The sequence below is a fragment of the Gossypium arboreum genome, chromosome 7 (genome assembly GCF_025698485.1).
Source record: "Gossypium arboreum isolate Shixiya-1 chromosome 7, ASM2569848v2, whole genome shotgun sequence".
NCBI classification, from domain to species: Eukaryota; Viridiplantae; Streptophyta; class Magnoliopsida; order Malvales; family Malvaceae; genus Gossypium; species Gossypium arboreum.
The window spans coordinates 212,431-228,730 of NC_069076.1; the positions used below are offsets into that span (position 1 = coordinate 212,431).

At 38.1% G+C, this 16,300-nt stretch overlaps 3 protein-coding genes across 5 annotated transcripts; 1 reads left to right on the forward strand and 2 right to left on the reverse strand.

Moving 5' to 3' along the window:
- Window positions 1-3,781: 3,781 nt before the first annotated feature.
- Window positions 3,782-6,241, reverse strand: LOC108482021 (zerumbone synthase-like). The gene is made up of 3 exons (XM_017785131.2): window positions 5,941-6,241; window positions 5,783-5,866; window positions 3,782-4,868 (listed from the first exon to the last, which is right to left on the reverse strand). The coding sequence occupies exons 1-3, from the start codon at window positions 5,958-5,960 to the stop codon at window positions 4,070-4,072; spliced, it is 903 nt and encodes a 300-aa protein (XP_017640620.1). The 5' UTR covers window positions 5,961-6,241; the 3' UTR covers window positions 3,782-4,069.
- Window positions 6,242-8,050: 1,809 nt separating this feature from the next.
- On the forward strand, window positions 8,051-11,611 carry LOC108458086 (uncharacterized). 2 transcript variants are annotated; one of them, XM_053030795.1, is made up of 3 exons: window positions 8,051-9,054; window positions 10,574-11,062; window positions 11,154-11,611. In XM_053030795.1, exons 1-3 carry the CDS (start codon window positions 8,491-8,493, stop codon window positions 11,175-11,177), a joined length of 1,077 nt encoding a protein of 358 aa, XP_052886755.1. In that variant the 5' UTR covers window positions 8,051-8,490; the 3' UTR covers window positions 11,178-11,611. The 2 variants fall into 2 exon arrangements, with proteins under 2 accessions (XP_052886755.1, XP_017612825.1); XM_017757336.2 differs by having other exon boundaries at window positions 10,574-11,611.
- A 715-nt stretch (window positions 11,612-12,326) lies between these two features.
- On the reverse strand, window positions 12,327-15,339 carry LOC108477725 (cation/H(+) antiporter 15-like). 2 transcript variants are annotated; one of them, XM_053030794.1, is made up of 4 exons: window positions 14,895-15,339; window positions 14,184-14,781; window positions 13,777-14,072; window positions 12,327-13,674 (listed from the first exon to the last, which is right to left on the reverse strand). In XM_053030794.1, the coding sequence occupies exons 1-4, from the start codon at window positions 15,150-15,152 to the stop codon at window positions 12,550-12,552; spliced, it is 2,277 nt and encodes a 758-aa protein (XP_052886754.1). In that variant the 5' UTR covers window positions 15,153-15,339; the 3' UTR covers window positions 12,327-12,549. The 2 variants fall into 2 exon arrangements, with proteins under 2 accessions (XP_052886754.1, XP_052886751.1); XM_053030791.1 differs by having other exon boundaries at window positions 13,777-14,781.
- Between the last annotated feature and the right edge of the window lie 961 nt (window positions 15,340-16,300).

Below are 16,300 nucleotides of genomic sequence, written 5' to 3' on the forward strand. Positions count from 1 at the left end.
GAATTGTGATTGACTCTTTGGATATGCTCGACAAAGTTTCGAGAAGCGAAAATTCTTGGTTGAGCCTTCGGAATAAAATAGGATACGAGTGACATGTCACTAGGAACCCATGTGTTTATGTGATCTGGGTGCTAGTGTCGTACGTCCTACCAGTGGTTGGGTAGTCTGGCATATGTTGCGGATACCTGACAGCTTGGTGAGCAGCACTGAGTAGCTACGTCTTGACTGACAGCTTGTGTGAGCAGGCCCGAGAATAGCTCGTAAACGAGTCTATAAGAATTGAGGGATAAGGTAGTTTTAGCTACATATATGGCACTTATGTGTAAGATTTCTGAGTATTCGTTAATATTCTGAGTGTTCAACGAGAATGTCAAAGTTGTGAAAGACTATTGTATGTTACGAGTTGGTATAGGTATGTATGTAAAACTCATACGTAATGAGCTCAATATGTGATGAACCCTTGGTAAGATTATGATTGAGTAAGTTAAGACTAAATATTTTGATATCAATTATGTTAATTCTTATCATGCTAATTTTATGTTTAATATGTAACTAAGCTTTAAAGCTTACTAACATTCCTTTCCCTTGTCTTATAGTGTTACTAAGCTAGCTCGGGCATCGGAGACTGTCAGAGATCCACTCACACTATCAATAAATATTTTGGTACCAATGATTTTAACGTTTTGAGTTATGGCATGTATAAGGGACTTGGTCATTTTGTTATGTGTCATAACTGAATTAGCCCAATGAGTTGGCTCATATTGGTTGATAGTTCATTTTGTACAAGGCCACTTGAAATTGGCTACTATTGGTATAAGCAATTTATATGATGATGTCTTTCATGGATGTGGGATTTTACTTGTTTTGAATTGATGAGTATGTAATGTTTGTGTATGATAAATGGTAGCATGAGAATGATGTGTTGATATCTTGGTTGTGGCTGATTTGGTTGTCTGTGCATGATTAGATTGGTGCTATGCTGAGTTGTGTAGGTGTGTGCATCAAAGAGTGGCAAAATGGCTTGGTAAATAGCCTTATTTTTGTCCACACGGGTAGACACACGGCTTGCCCCATGAGCATACGTTTAGGCCGTGTGTCCTCTGCACCCTAATTTTTGCAAAATAGAATGCTCAGAATTGAGCACACAAGCAGAGACACGGGCGTGTGTCTCAGTCGTGTGGATGACACGACCTTAGGCACGGGTGTGTGTCCTGGGCGTGTGAAGTCTGCACCTATTTTAGGAAAAATCATAATTATTAAATCGACCACACGGCCTAGCACACGAGTGTGTGACTTGGCCGTGTGTCTTCAATTTGTTCTTGGGTGACAAACAGAGAGTTACACGAGGTAGGGACAAGGGCGTGTGTGACCACACAACTTGCCGACACGGGCGTGTCCTATATCCACATGGGGGTATGACCCCTGTTTAGTGAAAAATTTTCTAAGTTTTGTAAAAAGTTCTAAAGTTTTCGGTTTAGTCCCAAACCACTTCCAATGTATGTTTTGGGCCTCTTAGGCTCGTATTAGGGACTTTATGATTGAATGCAAAAAGTTTTACTTTGAACAAAAATTTATGGCTCGGGAATGTATGTTTATTTGCGTTTAAAGTCCAGTAATGCCTCGTACCCTCTTCCGGCGTTGAATATTGGTAAGGGGTGTTATATTGTTAGAGGTTAAATGTGGCATGTATATAGGATGCTTGGTATATAATGTTTGGAGATTGTAACAAGATGCAAATGGTTAATTTTACTTAGTTGATATGTGTTACGCAAGTTTGGTTTATTTGGGAGTATGTGTTTGTGGTATAAATCATGTTAAACTAAGTTAATATAGGATATGAAGTAATAGGTGTAATGTTGATAACTTTTGATGTTGAATGAATGAAGTGTTTGGTTTGTTTTAAAGTTGAATGGAAATTTTTAGTTGATAATTAAAATGTGATGTCAACACGGGCATATTGGTTAATTTTGTAGGTAGATGGAATTGATATGTTTTTAGTGTGGTTGATGAGTGTTTTGGTCATGTGAATGGTTGTGGAATTTGTGTATCTTGTTGTGCAAGTTTTGGTTTTGAAATGGCTTGTTTAAGGGGAAAATTATGCTACACACGACCTAGGAAGCAGTGGCACACTGGCCGTGTGTACCACACTGCAGCAGCCACACACGGTCACCCCACACAGCCATGTGTCATTATTGTTTTAGGTGCAGGTTTCACACGGTCTGAGACATGACTGTGTGTCTCAAAACAGTTTGTGGCACGGTCTGGCACACAACCTACGACACAGTCGTGTGACTCAACATCGAATACACGTATGGTCTGGCACACGGCTTACAACATGACTGTGTGGCCCTATTTCAAATATACACATAAGCAGCCACATGGGCTGGGTCACGGCCATATGTCCAGACTTCGAATGTCCACACGGTCTGGGCTATGTCACACAGCCTGGCCACACGGTGGTGTGACCCCTGTTTTTCAAAATTTTCATGTTTTTCTAAAATTTTCCATTTTGTTTCAAATTGATCCTGGATTGTTCCCAAACTATTTTTAGAGCCTCGTAAGCTCGATTTAAGGCCTGTAAGTGTATTTTTACTATAATTATATTGAGTTTTTAAATGTTGATATTACGTTGCATAATTATTTCTGCTTTGAAATTAAATGTTCTTATTTGATTGATAATGCTTTGTAACTTGAATCGGGCAATGGAAACAAATTAAGTTGTTACAACCCCACCCCACATTTATACATAGCCTAAACATTGTAAGAAAGCTTTCCCGTGTAATAAAGCATTCCTTTAGCATTCTTTTCACTTAATCATCTACTAGCCTTTACTTAGCCAACATTTGAGCTCTCACCAAGGCTAAACTTAGGCCATGATCGTTAGTTGTTTTAGCCTAAAGCTGCACGTAGTAAAATTTAAGTCTCGAGTATGTGACATCTAGTTGAACCTTAAAAGATAGAGAGGTTGCTAGTTGATCTTTGAAACCTAGAGTGTTTTTATCTCAACCATTGTAAAAGATAAGAGAGAGGTTTTTATCTAAGTCTTGAAAATATAGGAAGTTGTAAAGGTTATACCTTATCTTTGAAAGGTAACAATTCAAGTATAGTGAATTGAAGAAATCTTTGGTAAGTGGAGCTAAAGTAGATGATATAGGCAATTGAGGTCAAACTTCTATAAATCACTATTCAATATTTCATTTGTTTTTTCATCTTTTAGAAAAGAATTTTTAATTACCTACTCACCAGCCCCTTGGTAAAATTCCATCCATTGAGGATTTTTAGACTCAATCTACATTGATGATATTATATCTTGATCCACTTCATCTACTGCAAGTGAAGACTTTGTAAAGAAGATGTAAGTTTGGTAGGAGAATTGACTTATTTTCTTGGATTTTCTCAAAGATGCAATTTTTGTGTCCAGAAAAATATATGAAAAGAATTTGGTAAAAAATAAGTTAACCTAAAAAGAGCTAAGCCAATGAGAACATCGAATTGATCAAATGAGAAACTTAGCAAAGATGCTGAGGATGTTGCAACTAACCCTAGCACATCAGAAACATGATTGATAGCCTTATATATCTCACTGTCAGCAAACTTGACCTATGTCATAATATGAGAGTTTGTGCTAGATACCCGACTAATTCATAGGAATCTCATCTAAAGGCAGTATTGAAAAATATCATCAGGTTTGTAAGTGGTACTATCAATCTTAATTTTTGGTTCCCAAAAGATACTAATATGAGTTTGGTATGATATAGTAGTGCAGACTAAGAAACATAGATGATAGAAAGAGCAGATTTGGTTCTTGCTTCTATATTGAGGATAACTTGGTCTCTTGGTATAACAAGAAACAAAGTTTCATCTCTTTATTGACAATAGAAGAAGGGCACATTACCGTTGGAGGTTACTATGCACAATTTTTGTGAATAAAACAAATGCTAAAAGACTATGCTAAAAACATTGATGGCTATATAGCCATATATGCATCTAATGCAACAAAAGCTGATTTATTAGTTTTTGATAACAATGAAAGAAGAAAGGCAAAGGAAAAGGGGTGAAAATGATGAGGTCAGGATGATAGAGAAGGGAAAGTAAGATTCTTGAAGCTGGTGAAGCCTCCATCAACAACCAAGTTATGACCTGTTACATACTTGGCTTCATCGGAGGCCAAGTAGAGTGCAGCCTTTGCCACATCTATCTCTTCACATTTCGCCCCTTTCAGCTCCCCCACCCCATTTATAATCTCAACCACCTTCTCCTTGGGAATACCTTGGTATATTTCAGCTATTTGACGTATCACCATTGGTGTTGGTATTGGAGCTGGTGATATGCAGTTTATCCTCACCCCTGTCCGGCATAGTTCGCTGGCTACGGACTTGACGATGCCAGGGATTGTAAATTTTGCTATTGTGTAGGGGTGTGGCCCCAGCCCACCCATAAGCCCACTTATGCTTGACGTGCAAAGAATAGACCCCGATCCCACAGGAACCATCACTCGGGCAGCATGCTTTATCCCCGCCACCATGCCTCGAACGTTGATCCGCATTACCCTATCGAATTCCTCTAGGTCAAGCTCTGCAATGCTGGGCGGGAATGCCTGCCCTGTTATGCCTGCGTTGTTGAACATTATATCCAGTTTTCCATGTTGTTCCATCGCCACTTGTACAGCTTCTGCTACTTGGGACTCCATCGTCACATCACATTGCACAAAACGGGCTGAAGGGCCCAAGGCATTTGCAGCTTCATGGCCTACTTGTGGATCGATGTCTGCAATAATGACATGGGCTCCATTTTTTACGAACTCAATGGCGGTGGCCTTGCCAAGCCCACTTGCACCTCCTGTGATTAACGCAACTTTGCCTTGTAACCTGCTTTTTCAAACAAGTAAAGACAAAACAACAAACTAAGCAGAGACTAGAATAGTTGGGGGAAGAAAGATGAGACTGGTCCTTGTCTTGTTTGAACAAATAGGTAAGCTGAATGAATGTATTGGAAAAACGAATGTCGACAATGATGACAGTGCCAATTCATTTACCAAATGTCCAATCAAATAATTCTCTTCTTTCTGAGAAATATATTTGAATGGACCACAGTTTCCCCATTGTGTCACAGCACTGGAACTGGGTTTAATCAAATGTTTTTTGATTTGACATTATTGCATAATTTAATTCCGAATGAAAGAAAATGTGTCTGCATCTTGTTAGAGACCGATTACCCAAAACAAAAGAAGCTTAATTTATGGCAGATATTCAGTTTGCATTAATTTTCAGATTTCTCAGAAAATATGGTTTGCTAGATCCACCCATGGAAAAACACAAATCATGTCCGTAAATCATGTGAGCAAATTGAAAGCATCACAGAAACAAGGGGAAAAAGATAAAAATAACATTAAGAAGCTACCTACCATTAATGAATGAGAATACAGCTTACTATGTCTTTCTAATGATTACCTTTTTTCTTCATTAAAATCATTGACAAGATTCACGAAATTAAAATTCACCCAAAATTCCAATGGCAAAACAATACATACATGTATTCAACAAGGAAAAGAAAGGTGCACGGCAGCCGTCTTATGCTAGTAGCTGGTATAAGGAAAACCATAGAAAAATTGTGTCATTTCATTGGCAAACCAATTTCAAATGTGGCTTTTGTGTCAGAAATTCAGAATGTCTTTTTAATGTTGTCTAATCAAGAAAATTCAGAGTTAGCGGTCCCTAGTCCATTCCAAACCTATCAATCAAGAAAACTAGTGAAGTTGGTGACGAGGTTAGCGTAGCTTTACCTTGATGTGGCGGAACTATCTGGTTGTGCAGAGTAAAATCTTAGTTTCTTACTGCACACATCATGGGTAGCAAACTTGAAGTGCCTGGATTAGTGAAAGAAGAAAGAATTAAAACGAAGAGGAGGGAAAATAACAAGGGAATTAAGCTTGAAGAGTACCTGGCTAATGATCTAAGCATGGTGGAAAATAAATCTGATGATGAGAAAGTTTAATTTATTGGTGGAGAAGGAAGAAAACGTTGTTGCAGTTGACACACATTTCCATGCAGAACAGAGGAGGAGAGGAGAGGAGAGGAGACTTGATTTATAGCACTTATGACCTGTCCTATTTAATGATCCTTGTAATCTAACACAAGCCAAACCAACTGCCTACTTACTTTGCTTCCTTACTTTTTATCAAATGTAGATCAGATTCAATGCCACTGCTGCTTTCCTTTTATTTGCTTTTTACTGCCATAATTTGGATAGGGATAAGAAAGAATTACTCACTTTTAAACCGGAAAAAAAATAATGGCTGCAGTTTTAAAGTAATCTTGCTTTTCTTTGCTCTGTAGGCAACGCAATGGATTCTTTTCCCCCTTTTTTCAATTAATAATAAAAAAATTTCTTATGCCTTTTACCCTTTTTTTAATTTATATTTGATGCACTCTCAAAAAATCGGATTTTAAATTATTAATTCATATTTCTTTGTGTTTAAATAATATGTTAAGGAATTTATTAAGTTGGTGTCATTTTTCATACGAATATCTTTTTTTATCATTTCAACTATTTAGAGGAAGAATTAGTGGGAGGTTCCAGTTTTTAAATCAACAAAGGTGGGCTGTATTTGACAATTCTGAAACCAAAGAATGAAAAGAAGGAAAGGTGTAGGAGGTTAATCCTTGAAATGCAAAGTCAAAAGCTTCATCTCTTTAGAAAAGAAATATGTTTTTGTTGTCATTTACAGTAAAGAGGCTTTGGTAAAGGAATATAAATAGGGAATTCAGCAGGGTCATATACTAACAAGATTCCAGTCCATGGAGCTAACAACAACTTGATGATTCCACACTATATCATATAATATACTAAATGAACATCCAAGTGAAGCCTGCCAGCTGTAGCACAGTAGATGTGAAATACTACTAAAGTGGGAGAGAATATATTATATTATGATGGGAAAGTTTTTGGATTCTCAGTCGTCATTTAATTTAGTCAAGACTTGAAGGAGCAAGGGTTTGCAGACCGACCATTATAGTTTCAAATTATAGCTCATAAATTCCTTTTTCCTTTTGCCTTTGAATTAGATGATTAAAGGAAAAAGCTAAAGCAACTCAAGGACCTACCCTAAACCTATTGAGTATACCACTTTTAATTTTCCCATAAATTCATTGGTAATTTGAGATTTATTAATTCGGAGTTATACGTAATTTCATAAATTTTAAAAAGATATATTTACCATTTTTTGGACTTATCTTTTTAAGTGTTAGGGTTGGATGGTACTCATATTGTTATTTAATATTTATTAGTGTTAATCAATATTCTAGCAACCATAATGTTGCTTTCCTTCTTTCCTACTAATTTAATATTATATATAATGTAAGATGGAAGGGAAGGTGGAGGGCTAAAGACAAAGTTGGCAAATGAATGAAAAGAAAATGAATTTGGGTGTCTCAAATCCCAAACTACATCTCCCTTAAAAGCTGTTGCCTGTTGGTGCCAAATTGTCAACGCCTCTTACCTCACTAAACAATTAATTGCTTAACTAAATAATATAATTAGCATTAGTTACAATGGTGGATAGAGGCAAATTATTGGGTCATTAAAGGAATAACCAAGGTTGTCATCTTGTTAACATGGTGTTGTGGAGACAACACTCAGACAACTTCATCACCTTACAACCTGTGCGGTTTCTTGTCTCTTAATAACATCTACTTACGAATTAATAAACAAATAAGCACCCCCCCAGGGTTAGCTTAAATCATTAATTAAATATTCTAATGTCCAGCAAGCTACTAGTAATATATATCTAAATTGTAGTGGTGCATGGGGAATTCATGAAGGTGTTGTTGGTATGTAAAATTTGTGAATGGAATGGTATGGATTTCACATGGATGCATGTGCGGTTGTGCAGGGGTTAGTAGGACATATCCAATCAATCGCTGCTAAACGGTGTTCCAATCTGACAGTTGATCCGTGGCAGTGGCTGGATGGCTGGTTCGTAAATGGGAACTGTGTACGGCCAGGAGACACTTCTATGGAATCTCCCCAATATAATTATGTTCATAAATCATAAACATGGGCTTATAAGATTGACCAACATTGAATAAGGTGGGCCGGTGTGTTATGGTGAGCTCCACATAATTTGGGTTTTTAGCCGCGAAGACAACAACTCACAAACAGTCCAACCAAAGTCCAAACCCTGGGACTGGGCATCTGCTCCTGCTCTGCATTACAGCCTCCACTGAGTTTTAAGTTGTCTGAATTAGACTTTGAGAGTTGAAATGAAAGTTGGGAGTTGAGATCATTTGTATATAGTAACTTAAAGAAACGACAGCATCCAATCAATCAGTAATTTACCCATCAAACAAGGAAAGATCAAACTCACCGCTCTCTTCTATCTATCAGATTTGGTCGCATGTGATGTCCCAAAATGCACTGCCTCAGCTCCATTAGATCTTCCCTTTCCCTCTCTTAGATCATTTGCTTGCTCCCAATCCATCTCCTCCAAAAATGGGCTCCACCCAATCCATTCAAGCAGTCGAAGAAGAACACGAAGAAAGCCCAGACGATGACGAAGACGATGACGAAGACGAAGAAGAAGACAATAACCAAGGAGGACCCAACATGAGGCAACTCGAAAACAACCACTTGGTGAAGAAAGTACTGGAACAGGAGCCAGAAATGTTACCCTGTTACGCTTCAGCGACCCCTCTCTCTCCACAACTATCTTCCTTGGGTACTCCTAGGATGGGTCCTTCTATCAAAGTGTGGGACCCATATAATGTTTTAGCTCCACCTCCTCCGCTGCCTCCGCCTCCTGTTTTCTCCCGTTCTTTCTCTTTCCACCATGATCGATTGCTGCTTGAGGTTTATTTCATTTGCCATGGCGAGTCTGATTTGAATTTGAGGCCTGATATTGTCGGTGGAAGATGCGACGGTGCCGCCTTAACCTCTAATGGCAAGCGCCAAGCCAGGGCTTTGGCTGTCTTCCTAAATTCTCAAGGGGTCACCTTTAATGCCGTTTATTGCTCTCCCTTGGATCGGGCTAGATCCATGGCTTTCTCCGTTTGTCAGGTAATACTCTTTTCAATTCATTCTTTTATTTTTGAGTTTGATGGGATTATAAATTTGTTAATTAGGATAAAACCTCGACCTTCGATTGCTAATCTCTTTAATATCCCTAGCAAACTGAGATCCTGCTCCATTTTGCGTTTCCTCCTACCATATGCCTGCATGTTAAGCTAAAGAGACAAATCAGCATATTATAGAAATTGGGATTTTCATCCTGTTTCTAGTTACTGCTCTCTCTTTCTCTCTCTGGTTTAGTTGTATTATCCTTTTGCATTCTTTCATTTTCTTTTTATCCCTTTGTTGCAATTGTTTAAATTGCTTTGCAACTCTAGGGCTGCATATTGGAAAAGATACAAAGATCATTTGGGTAAAAGGCCTTTTACTTGCTATGCAGCTCTAAGTGCTGAACTGGGATCAAGTAGCAAACACTGCTAGATCTTTTTAGTTTTTTTTGAGGTAATTAGTAAGGACTTGTTGACAAGGCACTATATGTTGTAGTACACGTCTCAAATATTCTTGCAATGATTAAACAACAGGCTGAGTTTATGTGCTATGAATTGATTATTAGTGAGAGAAGAGCAACTAGTGATGATGCTTGTAGGCATTGTACATCTTGTATCTATCACAAGTTTTTTGTTCTTTGATTTCTTCATTTAAAATCTCTTTCTTCTTCCATGTTTTCTTTATGAGCAGAAACAATTCATAAAACAGACTAGTTGATGTGTGCAAAGTTGGTAAAAGATTGACTTTATGACATCAAATGCACATAATTCCACACAAGTAATAGAGTCACTTATCAAATTCCTTATTGATACTTTGTCAAAAATATCATGGTCTTAGGCCCGGGGCCCTCCTAAAGAGATGGATGCTGAAATATCTACTCATCTCAATTTCTTGTGAGTGGACCATGACAAATTTATACACTATAAGTAGATTTAGTGTTGATGCCATCTGTGAAAAAAATTCTCTCATTTTTGGAGGGAATTTTACTGCCTACTTTATTGTTGATTGAAGTAAACTGTACATGCTCTCAGCTTAGTTTCATAGGAATATGAAAAAAGTGAAGTGTCGAATAGTTCAAAGGTCAGGCTTCATTAATGAGCCAATGGTTATACTAGTAATAAACTTCAACTGCTTTATATTTTACCTTGGGTTAGTGCTGTGAATACTAAACATTTTGAAGGATGAGCTTACCTGTTATATTTGCTTGACTAGTGGTATATAAACAGTAACTTTAGCTTTATTTCTGATGGGATATGGTCCTTGTTAAAGCCAAATGGCAAACAAAAATGAAGGCTAACTATTGATAGGAACAAAGACTTTGATCTATGGCTTTTTATCTTTTTAGCAGTGATAGCAATAATTGATTCTTGAACCTAATGTTTACTTGTACATCTTAGTTGATATCACTTAATTATTAGTTTTTGATAGAGGCAGCTTTAATGATGAGATAAGATGAGAGATGCATTTTCCTAGTTAGATATTTGACTCACTATAATGCTTGACCTGTTGTACCATTCAGGAGATGAATTTTGCAGTGTCAGAGATACAATCCTCTGATGCACTTATGGATCTGAACATGGGCCACTGGGAGGGGTGCCCTCGATCAGAAATATATACGCCTGAAGTTTTGACTCTGATGGAAAGATACCAGCCTGATTTTTCCGCACCGTCTGGAGAATCTCTTAGGCAACTGGAATTTCGAATGGTTCAATTCTTGAATGGGACTGTCCTTGGGCTTCCTGAAAAATTTAGATCTGAATTTTCTTTACACCAAAATGAGAGTCAAGGATTTACACACCATAATAACCCTGCTTTAACCAACTCAGTTCATGACAGAGATGTAGCTTCTCTTCAACTACCCCATTGGGACAGGCAGCGGCATGTGCTATCAAGGAAGAAGTCTGGTAAGAGCAGGCTCCAATTTGTGTCGAATATTGGTGAACATGATGCTGACGATGAAATGTCTCCTCGGGAAGCCAGTCATCAGCCTGACCTTCATGACTTAAATGTCAGGAGTTCCTCTTCCCCGTCCACTTCCTTGGCCTCTACATCTGTTGGTGTTTTTACTCATTCCCTGCCAATTAAATGTCTTATCACAGGCCTCCTTGAGTGCAGCCCCGTAATGTCACATAAGGTGTGCATAGAAGACTCTTCTGTCACTGTATTACAGCATTCCTGGAAAACAGGTTGGCAGATAAAACGGTTGAATGATACTGCACATCTTAGGCTTCTTTAGTTGGAATTTGAGACTTGCACATCATCCTAAAGCAAAATTGGCAGAACGAAAAGTGAAATTGTTAGTTGTTGGCTAGAATATTGCATTATTATGATTCATTCGTCCAAGTTGGTATTCTGCAACTCATGCCCTCACTTGTGTTTCATCTACTACACTATATATATATGTTGTAGCATTCAAATTTGAATATATTTAATTCAACATTCATGATATCCAAAGAGAAAAGAATTCTTTTGGAAGTTGGAGCTTTGTATTGGATGATTCTTTGTGATTTGTAGTGTTTATGACAGTTGATTTTTATAGACTGAATTTATTTATGAAGTAATTCCTGAACTGCATGACATGGGTTAACAGTAACAAGATGTTTTCTTTTATGTAAAGAGAATTGTAATGAACTTTGCATTTATTTTCAATTGTTTAAGGTAATTATGCTCAAGGATTGGTATCACATAAGAAGCTATTAGTAAACCTATCTGAATACCACCCACAATAAGCATGAAACTTGTAATGCTATCAACGAACATTAGCTCTGGTTTCTAACTTGTCATGCATGGTGTGCGAAATGTGGTTGAGAAATGATCATAGAGAGTTCATCTTACGGTTGGTTTCTGGAGAGACAGATACATGAAGCAACTAGCAAGCGATAGCTTCTGGTGAAGTGACCTTAAGTGGGAATCTTCCTGTCGAATACTGTGTTTTGAATGCATTGATAGGATCACTTTCCAGAATTGGTTGATCCTGGTCCTGGCTCAGCTAGCAATTACATATGCCCAAATTGTACAATGTATGTTGATTATGGTATTGAAATCTCCAATAAATCTGTTGAACAAGCTGTGATGATAATGCTTGCGCAAAGTCTGCATACTGAGCATATTTGTCTCGTCATACATCTCTGCAGAAAAGCCATGCATGTTCCCTTCCTATTCCTTACCTTAGGTAGGTGCTCATATTCGTATAGAAATTTAGAGCAGATGCATGGACCATGGTTTGTTAATTGTGTCTTTATCTTGATTTTATTTAAAACAATCTAACTGGATTTTGTTGATATAGTATCATGTGTTTGGCTTGTTATGTTATGTGATCTTTCTTCAATTAAAAGGTACATGGTCTCGTAGATTGCCTATCTATCCTTACTATAAATCAATCTGCTAGTTCTAGTATACCATTTGCAGGTCAGTTTTGCTCTATGGTCTCACTTGTGATGTGAGACATCCATTTGACATAAAAACATTTTTTAGTATGTATGTATGTATTTCATTTCACTCGCTATGACTGTTGTCAGTATGTTGTTGAACCACCAAGATGGTGGTGTTTCCGAGGAAATCTGAGGAAGCCAACATATCACCGATTACACCCAACTCCTTGTTCTCATTCGATTCTGTTAACCCTGACAACAGAGGAAACGTGTCGTAATGACGCCTACCTACCACTATAATGTCGTATTGATTCTCCAGGGTGCGAAGGACTGAAGCAGTCCCTGCCCCATCCTTGGCTACTTCCTCCCAGTACTTGGCACAAGTGCTCCCAGAGATATTTGTTTGAAACTGCCCCAGACTTTCATTGTCATTCCGAATCCCCTCCATATATTTATCTGGAAAATCTCCATCGTAAATGATTCGTATGAGTGTCAAATTGATATTTTGACATCCAGTCATCTTAGCCGCCAAAGCCAATGCCTCCTGATCATCAGCTCCACCCAAGAAGATGACAGCAACTTCGGAAGAAGACCAGCCGGCCCAAATGGCATGCAGGGTTTTGAGGGTGCCACGGTCAACAAGTATTGCAACCGAGCAAGGTGCCTGATCGAGGACATTTTGGTTGGCGATCTTTAAGGACCTTTTAGACAAGTACACCGCTCCACCGACATGAAATTTCTTGTAGAAAGGAATTATAACCAGTGAAGTCCCTTTTTCAAGTGCAATTTGAAACACATCCTCATGCATTGTTTGTGGAGGCGATACTGAAATGAAGGGGGAAACTGAGACAAGACCTTCATGGTTTTCCTCGAAGATTTTGAAGGCATCGATTATAGGGGCTGAGCCCCTTGTCCTAGTAGACAGCTTTTTGGGCCTCTTTTGTCGCATCAGGAGTGGGGTAGCACTCCCCATCAGCTCAACCATGTGAAGCATGTAAACAGCAATCGGACTCTGCTTGGTGGGCTTCAGGGTAGCGAGGACATTAATGGCAGATGGAACATTTTGTTCCTCATGAATGCAGACTAGGACTCTTAGTTCAGAGTTGTGTCTTGAGTATGCCAAAGTTCTTCCATAGTAACCCTCGTACCTCTTTGAAGGATCGTAGAAACATGGTACAACTAATGCCACAACTCCTGAGCCTATCAGTGCTGTTAAGCACATGGCTGAAAAGGCCTCATCACCTATTATCTGCAAATTTCAATGCCAACCAACACCTACATGTGTTGTAATTAATATGTAGCATTAAGACAGAAATACTAGATAAAACACAAGTGTGGAATATTATAATACCTGTTTACGCTTCATTAGCCTAAACAAGTCAAGCTCGATGATGCCTTGGAAAGTCATGAAAAAGCCAAGCACGATAGCATCCCTTTGCGGCATTTGACAGCTGAGTGCACAGAGGGAGGCTCCTAAGAATTTCCCAAATGCGCCCAAGAGCGCAAAAAATTGCACTTTGAAGTAAGTTTTAAGACTAAGAGCAAAGATGTCTACTGCTAGCCCAAATTTGACAAAAAATAAGGGCATTAGCACCCAGTTGGTTATCACATCAAGCTTCTCTACAAGCGCTGACCCCAGTGGCGGCCCTGATGGTATTATCAACCCAAAAAGAAGGGGGCCAAAATAAATGTTTAAGCCGAAACTATGACCCCAAAACCCTGACATAAGCACTGCTATGAACAACACAACTAAGTTACCTTGTTTCAAAGGTTGTCCACCCAAAGTATGTTTCATCTCCCAAAGAAGCAAAGGGCCAAGAATACAGCAGACCAGAGCTGCAAAGATGATGCCATAACAAATGGATTGAAAGAAGCGCGACAGGTCATCTTTTGATTGGTTCCATAGAATATTAGATGTAACCACACAGGTGCTACATAGCGTACTAACCATGGACGAACATAATGCCACTCTGCCAATCTCTGAATTTATGACCCTAAGCTCAGAAAGATAGTATGATACTATTTGAAAGGAAACCAGAGATTCTGCCTTTGCTATTTCCGGAAGCCTATCGACCTTCTTCTTTTCGTTAGGATTGACATTGAATTGCATCCACAAAAGGGACATGCCCAAGGTTAGGATCATGGGCACAGCCACCGAGAAAAACCCAATGGCGAACGACTTTTTTGTTATCTTCTTAAGCAGCCATATATCTGTCTGTACACCCACGAGAAAGAAGTAAAACATAAAACCCATGGTGGATACTACATCCATTAGCAAGAAACTTCTGATGGGGAATATCATGTTGAGAAGCCCTGGAATCCGGCATAGCAATGATGGCCCCAGGAGCACTCCACCCTGATATGCATGTACGTCGAACAATCAATCAAGTAATGATGATATGTATGTATTGTTGCATTGAAAATTGCAAAAGGGAAAGGGAAAGGGAAGGGGAGAGAAAGAGAGGTTACCAAAACTTGAGCGAGCATGAGGGGCAGGCCAAAATGCCTGAGGAGATAAAAGGTAACGAGAATGGCAGCGGAGCCAAGGGATAATTGGAGCAGCAAAAGAGGAAGCATCAAAGTGAGAGGACTGGAAGAGTAAAATACACTGGCATTTGGCAACCTGGAGAAGTTGGTACAAACTAAATGGGAACTTTGTATCATCTGGGTCTTTGGCATGCTTCCGAACACCAGAACGTTTTCTGGTTCCATTGTTGAAACCATCATTCTTTGATTTCATGCAGAGATGAGGAAGGAGCACAAGTTGTTTGGATCAACACCCACATGCATAATGGGGGAAGCATGGTTTCAGGCTCGCCTGTTGTTCTAAAACAGTTCCTCCTTTTTAGCCATTCATTTCTTCTTTACTTTTCTCTTTCACTATATTTACATTTTTATCTTATTCCCCTAGTCCATCACCTTAATTTTAAAACTCCCTAACTTTATTTTTCCATTTTTTCATTTTTCTTGGTAATGAATGGACTCCTAATCGAACTTTTAACCTTTTTTTTTATTTTATTTTAAAATATTTTATGAAAAGGAAAAATGGACTAAAATACCGATAAATGCTGTTATTTTTAAAAATAACGAAGATAAATTAAATTTTTGAATATTTACGGGAATGGGCCGATTTAGGTAAAATGCTTCCAGTTGGAAGCGTTTTTTCCCGTGTTATATTAAGGTTTCTAGTTGTTTAGGGTTTTAAGGTTTTAGGGTTTAGGTTTAGGGTTTTGGGTTTTAAATTGATAAAATTTTTATCGTCATAATTGTAATTATTGAATTCGATATTTAAAATATTTATATTTACACTGTATATTCAAATTTCATTTTGAAAATCAATTAAAAATTGAAACTCGGAGTACTCGGTTCAGATGCAAAACTAGTTTTAAATACTTATCCAGTACATTATTTTTTTACAAGATGGGTTCTAAAAATATATCTTGGGAATCTTGGGATATCTGAAATGATTCTGAAAAAATGCCCCGAATAGTGGGGGTTGAAATTTATAGAGAAAAAAGCTTCAAGCAGGACGCATTGTCAGTAAAGTACTGAAAATGCTTTCAACTAGGACACTTTTGGTACTTCTGCTGATAGTGCGTCCTGCTTAAAGCGTTTTTTTCTCTACTAATTTCAACCCCCTAATATCCGGGGAATTTTTTCAAAATCAAATAAGAGGTTATTTCTTGGGTTATAAATGTAACATATTTCAGCCTCCGGTGGCCTAAGCCAAGGAAATAAAATTTGAAAAAGTTCAGAGTAATAGAAGTTCGCAAGGAAGGCATAAGTTGGAACAGCGATACTATTTGTATAAAAAGTAAGCATAAGTATTGATTTTTCGTGTTAATAATTATTTGAAGCATTATATTTTTTGCATA

What these genes read in the sequence shown, in the direction of transcription:
- LOC108482021 (XM_017785131.2), bottom strand. Translation starts at nt 5,960, where the DNA reads ATGCTTAGATCATTAGCCAG. An exon ending in ATGCTTAGATCATTAGCCAG is followed by an intron (nt 5,867 to 5,940) that starts GTACTCTTCAAG and finishes TCACTAATCCAG; the next exon opens with GCACTTCAAGTTTGCTACCC. An exon ending in GATAGTTCCGCCACATCAAG is followed by an intron (nt 4,869 to 5,782) that starts GTAAAGCTACGC and finishes TTGAAAAAGCAG; the next exon opens with GTTACAAGGCAAAGTTGCGT.
- LOC108458086 (XM_017757336.2), top strand. Translation starts at nt 8,491, where the DNA reads ATGGGCTCCACCCAATCCATTCAAGCAGTCGAAGAAGAACACGAAGAA. An exon ending in TGGCTTTCTCCGTTTGTCAG is followed by an intron (nt 9,055 to 10,573) that starts GTAATACTCTTT and finishes TGTACCATTCAG; the next exon opens with GAGATGAATTTTGCAGTGTC.
- LOC108477725 (XM_053030791.1), bottom strand. Translation starts at nt 15,152, where the DNA reads ATGATGGTTTCAACAATGGAACCAGAAAACGTTCTGGTGTTCGGAAGC. An exon ending in TCATGCTCGCTCAAGTTTTG is followed by an intron (nt 14,782 to 14,894) that starts GTAACCTCTCTT and finishes CATGCATATCAG; the next exon opens with GGTGGAGTGCTCCTGGGGCC. An exon ending in GGCTAATGAAGCGTAAACAG is followed by an intron (nt 13,675 to 13,776) that starts GTATTATAATAT and finishes TGAAATTTGCAG; the next exon opens with ATAATAGGTGATGAGGCCTT.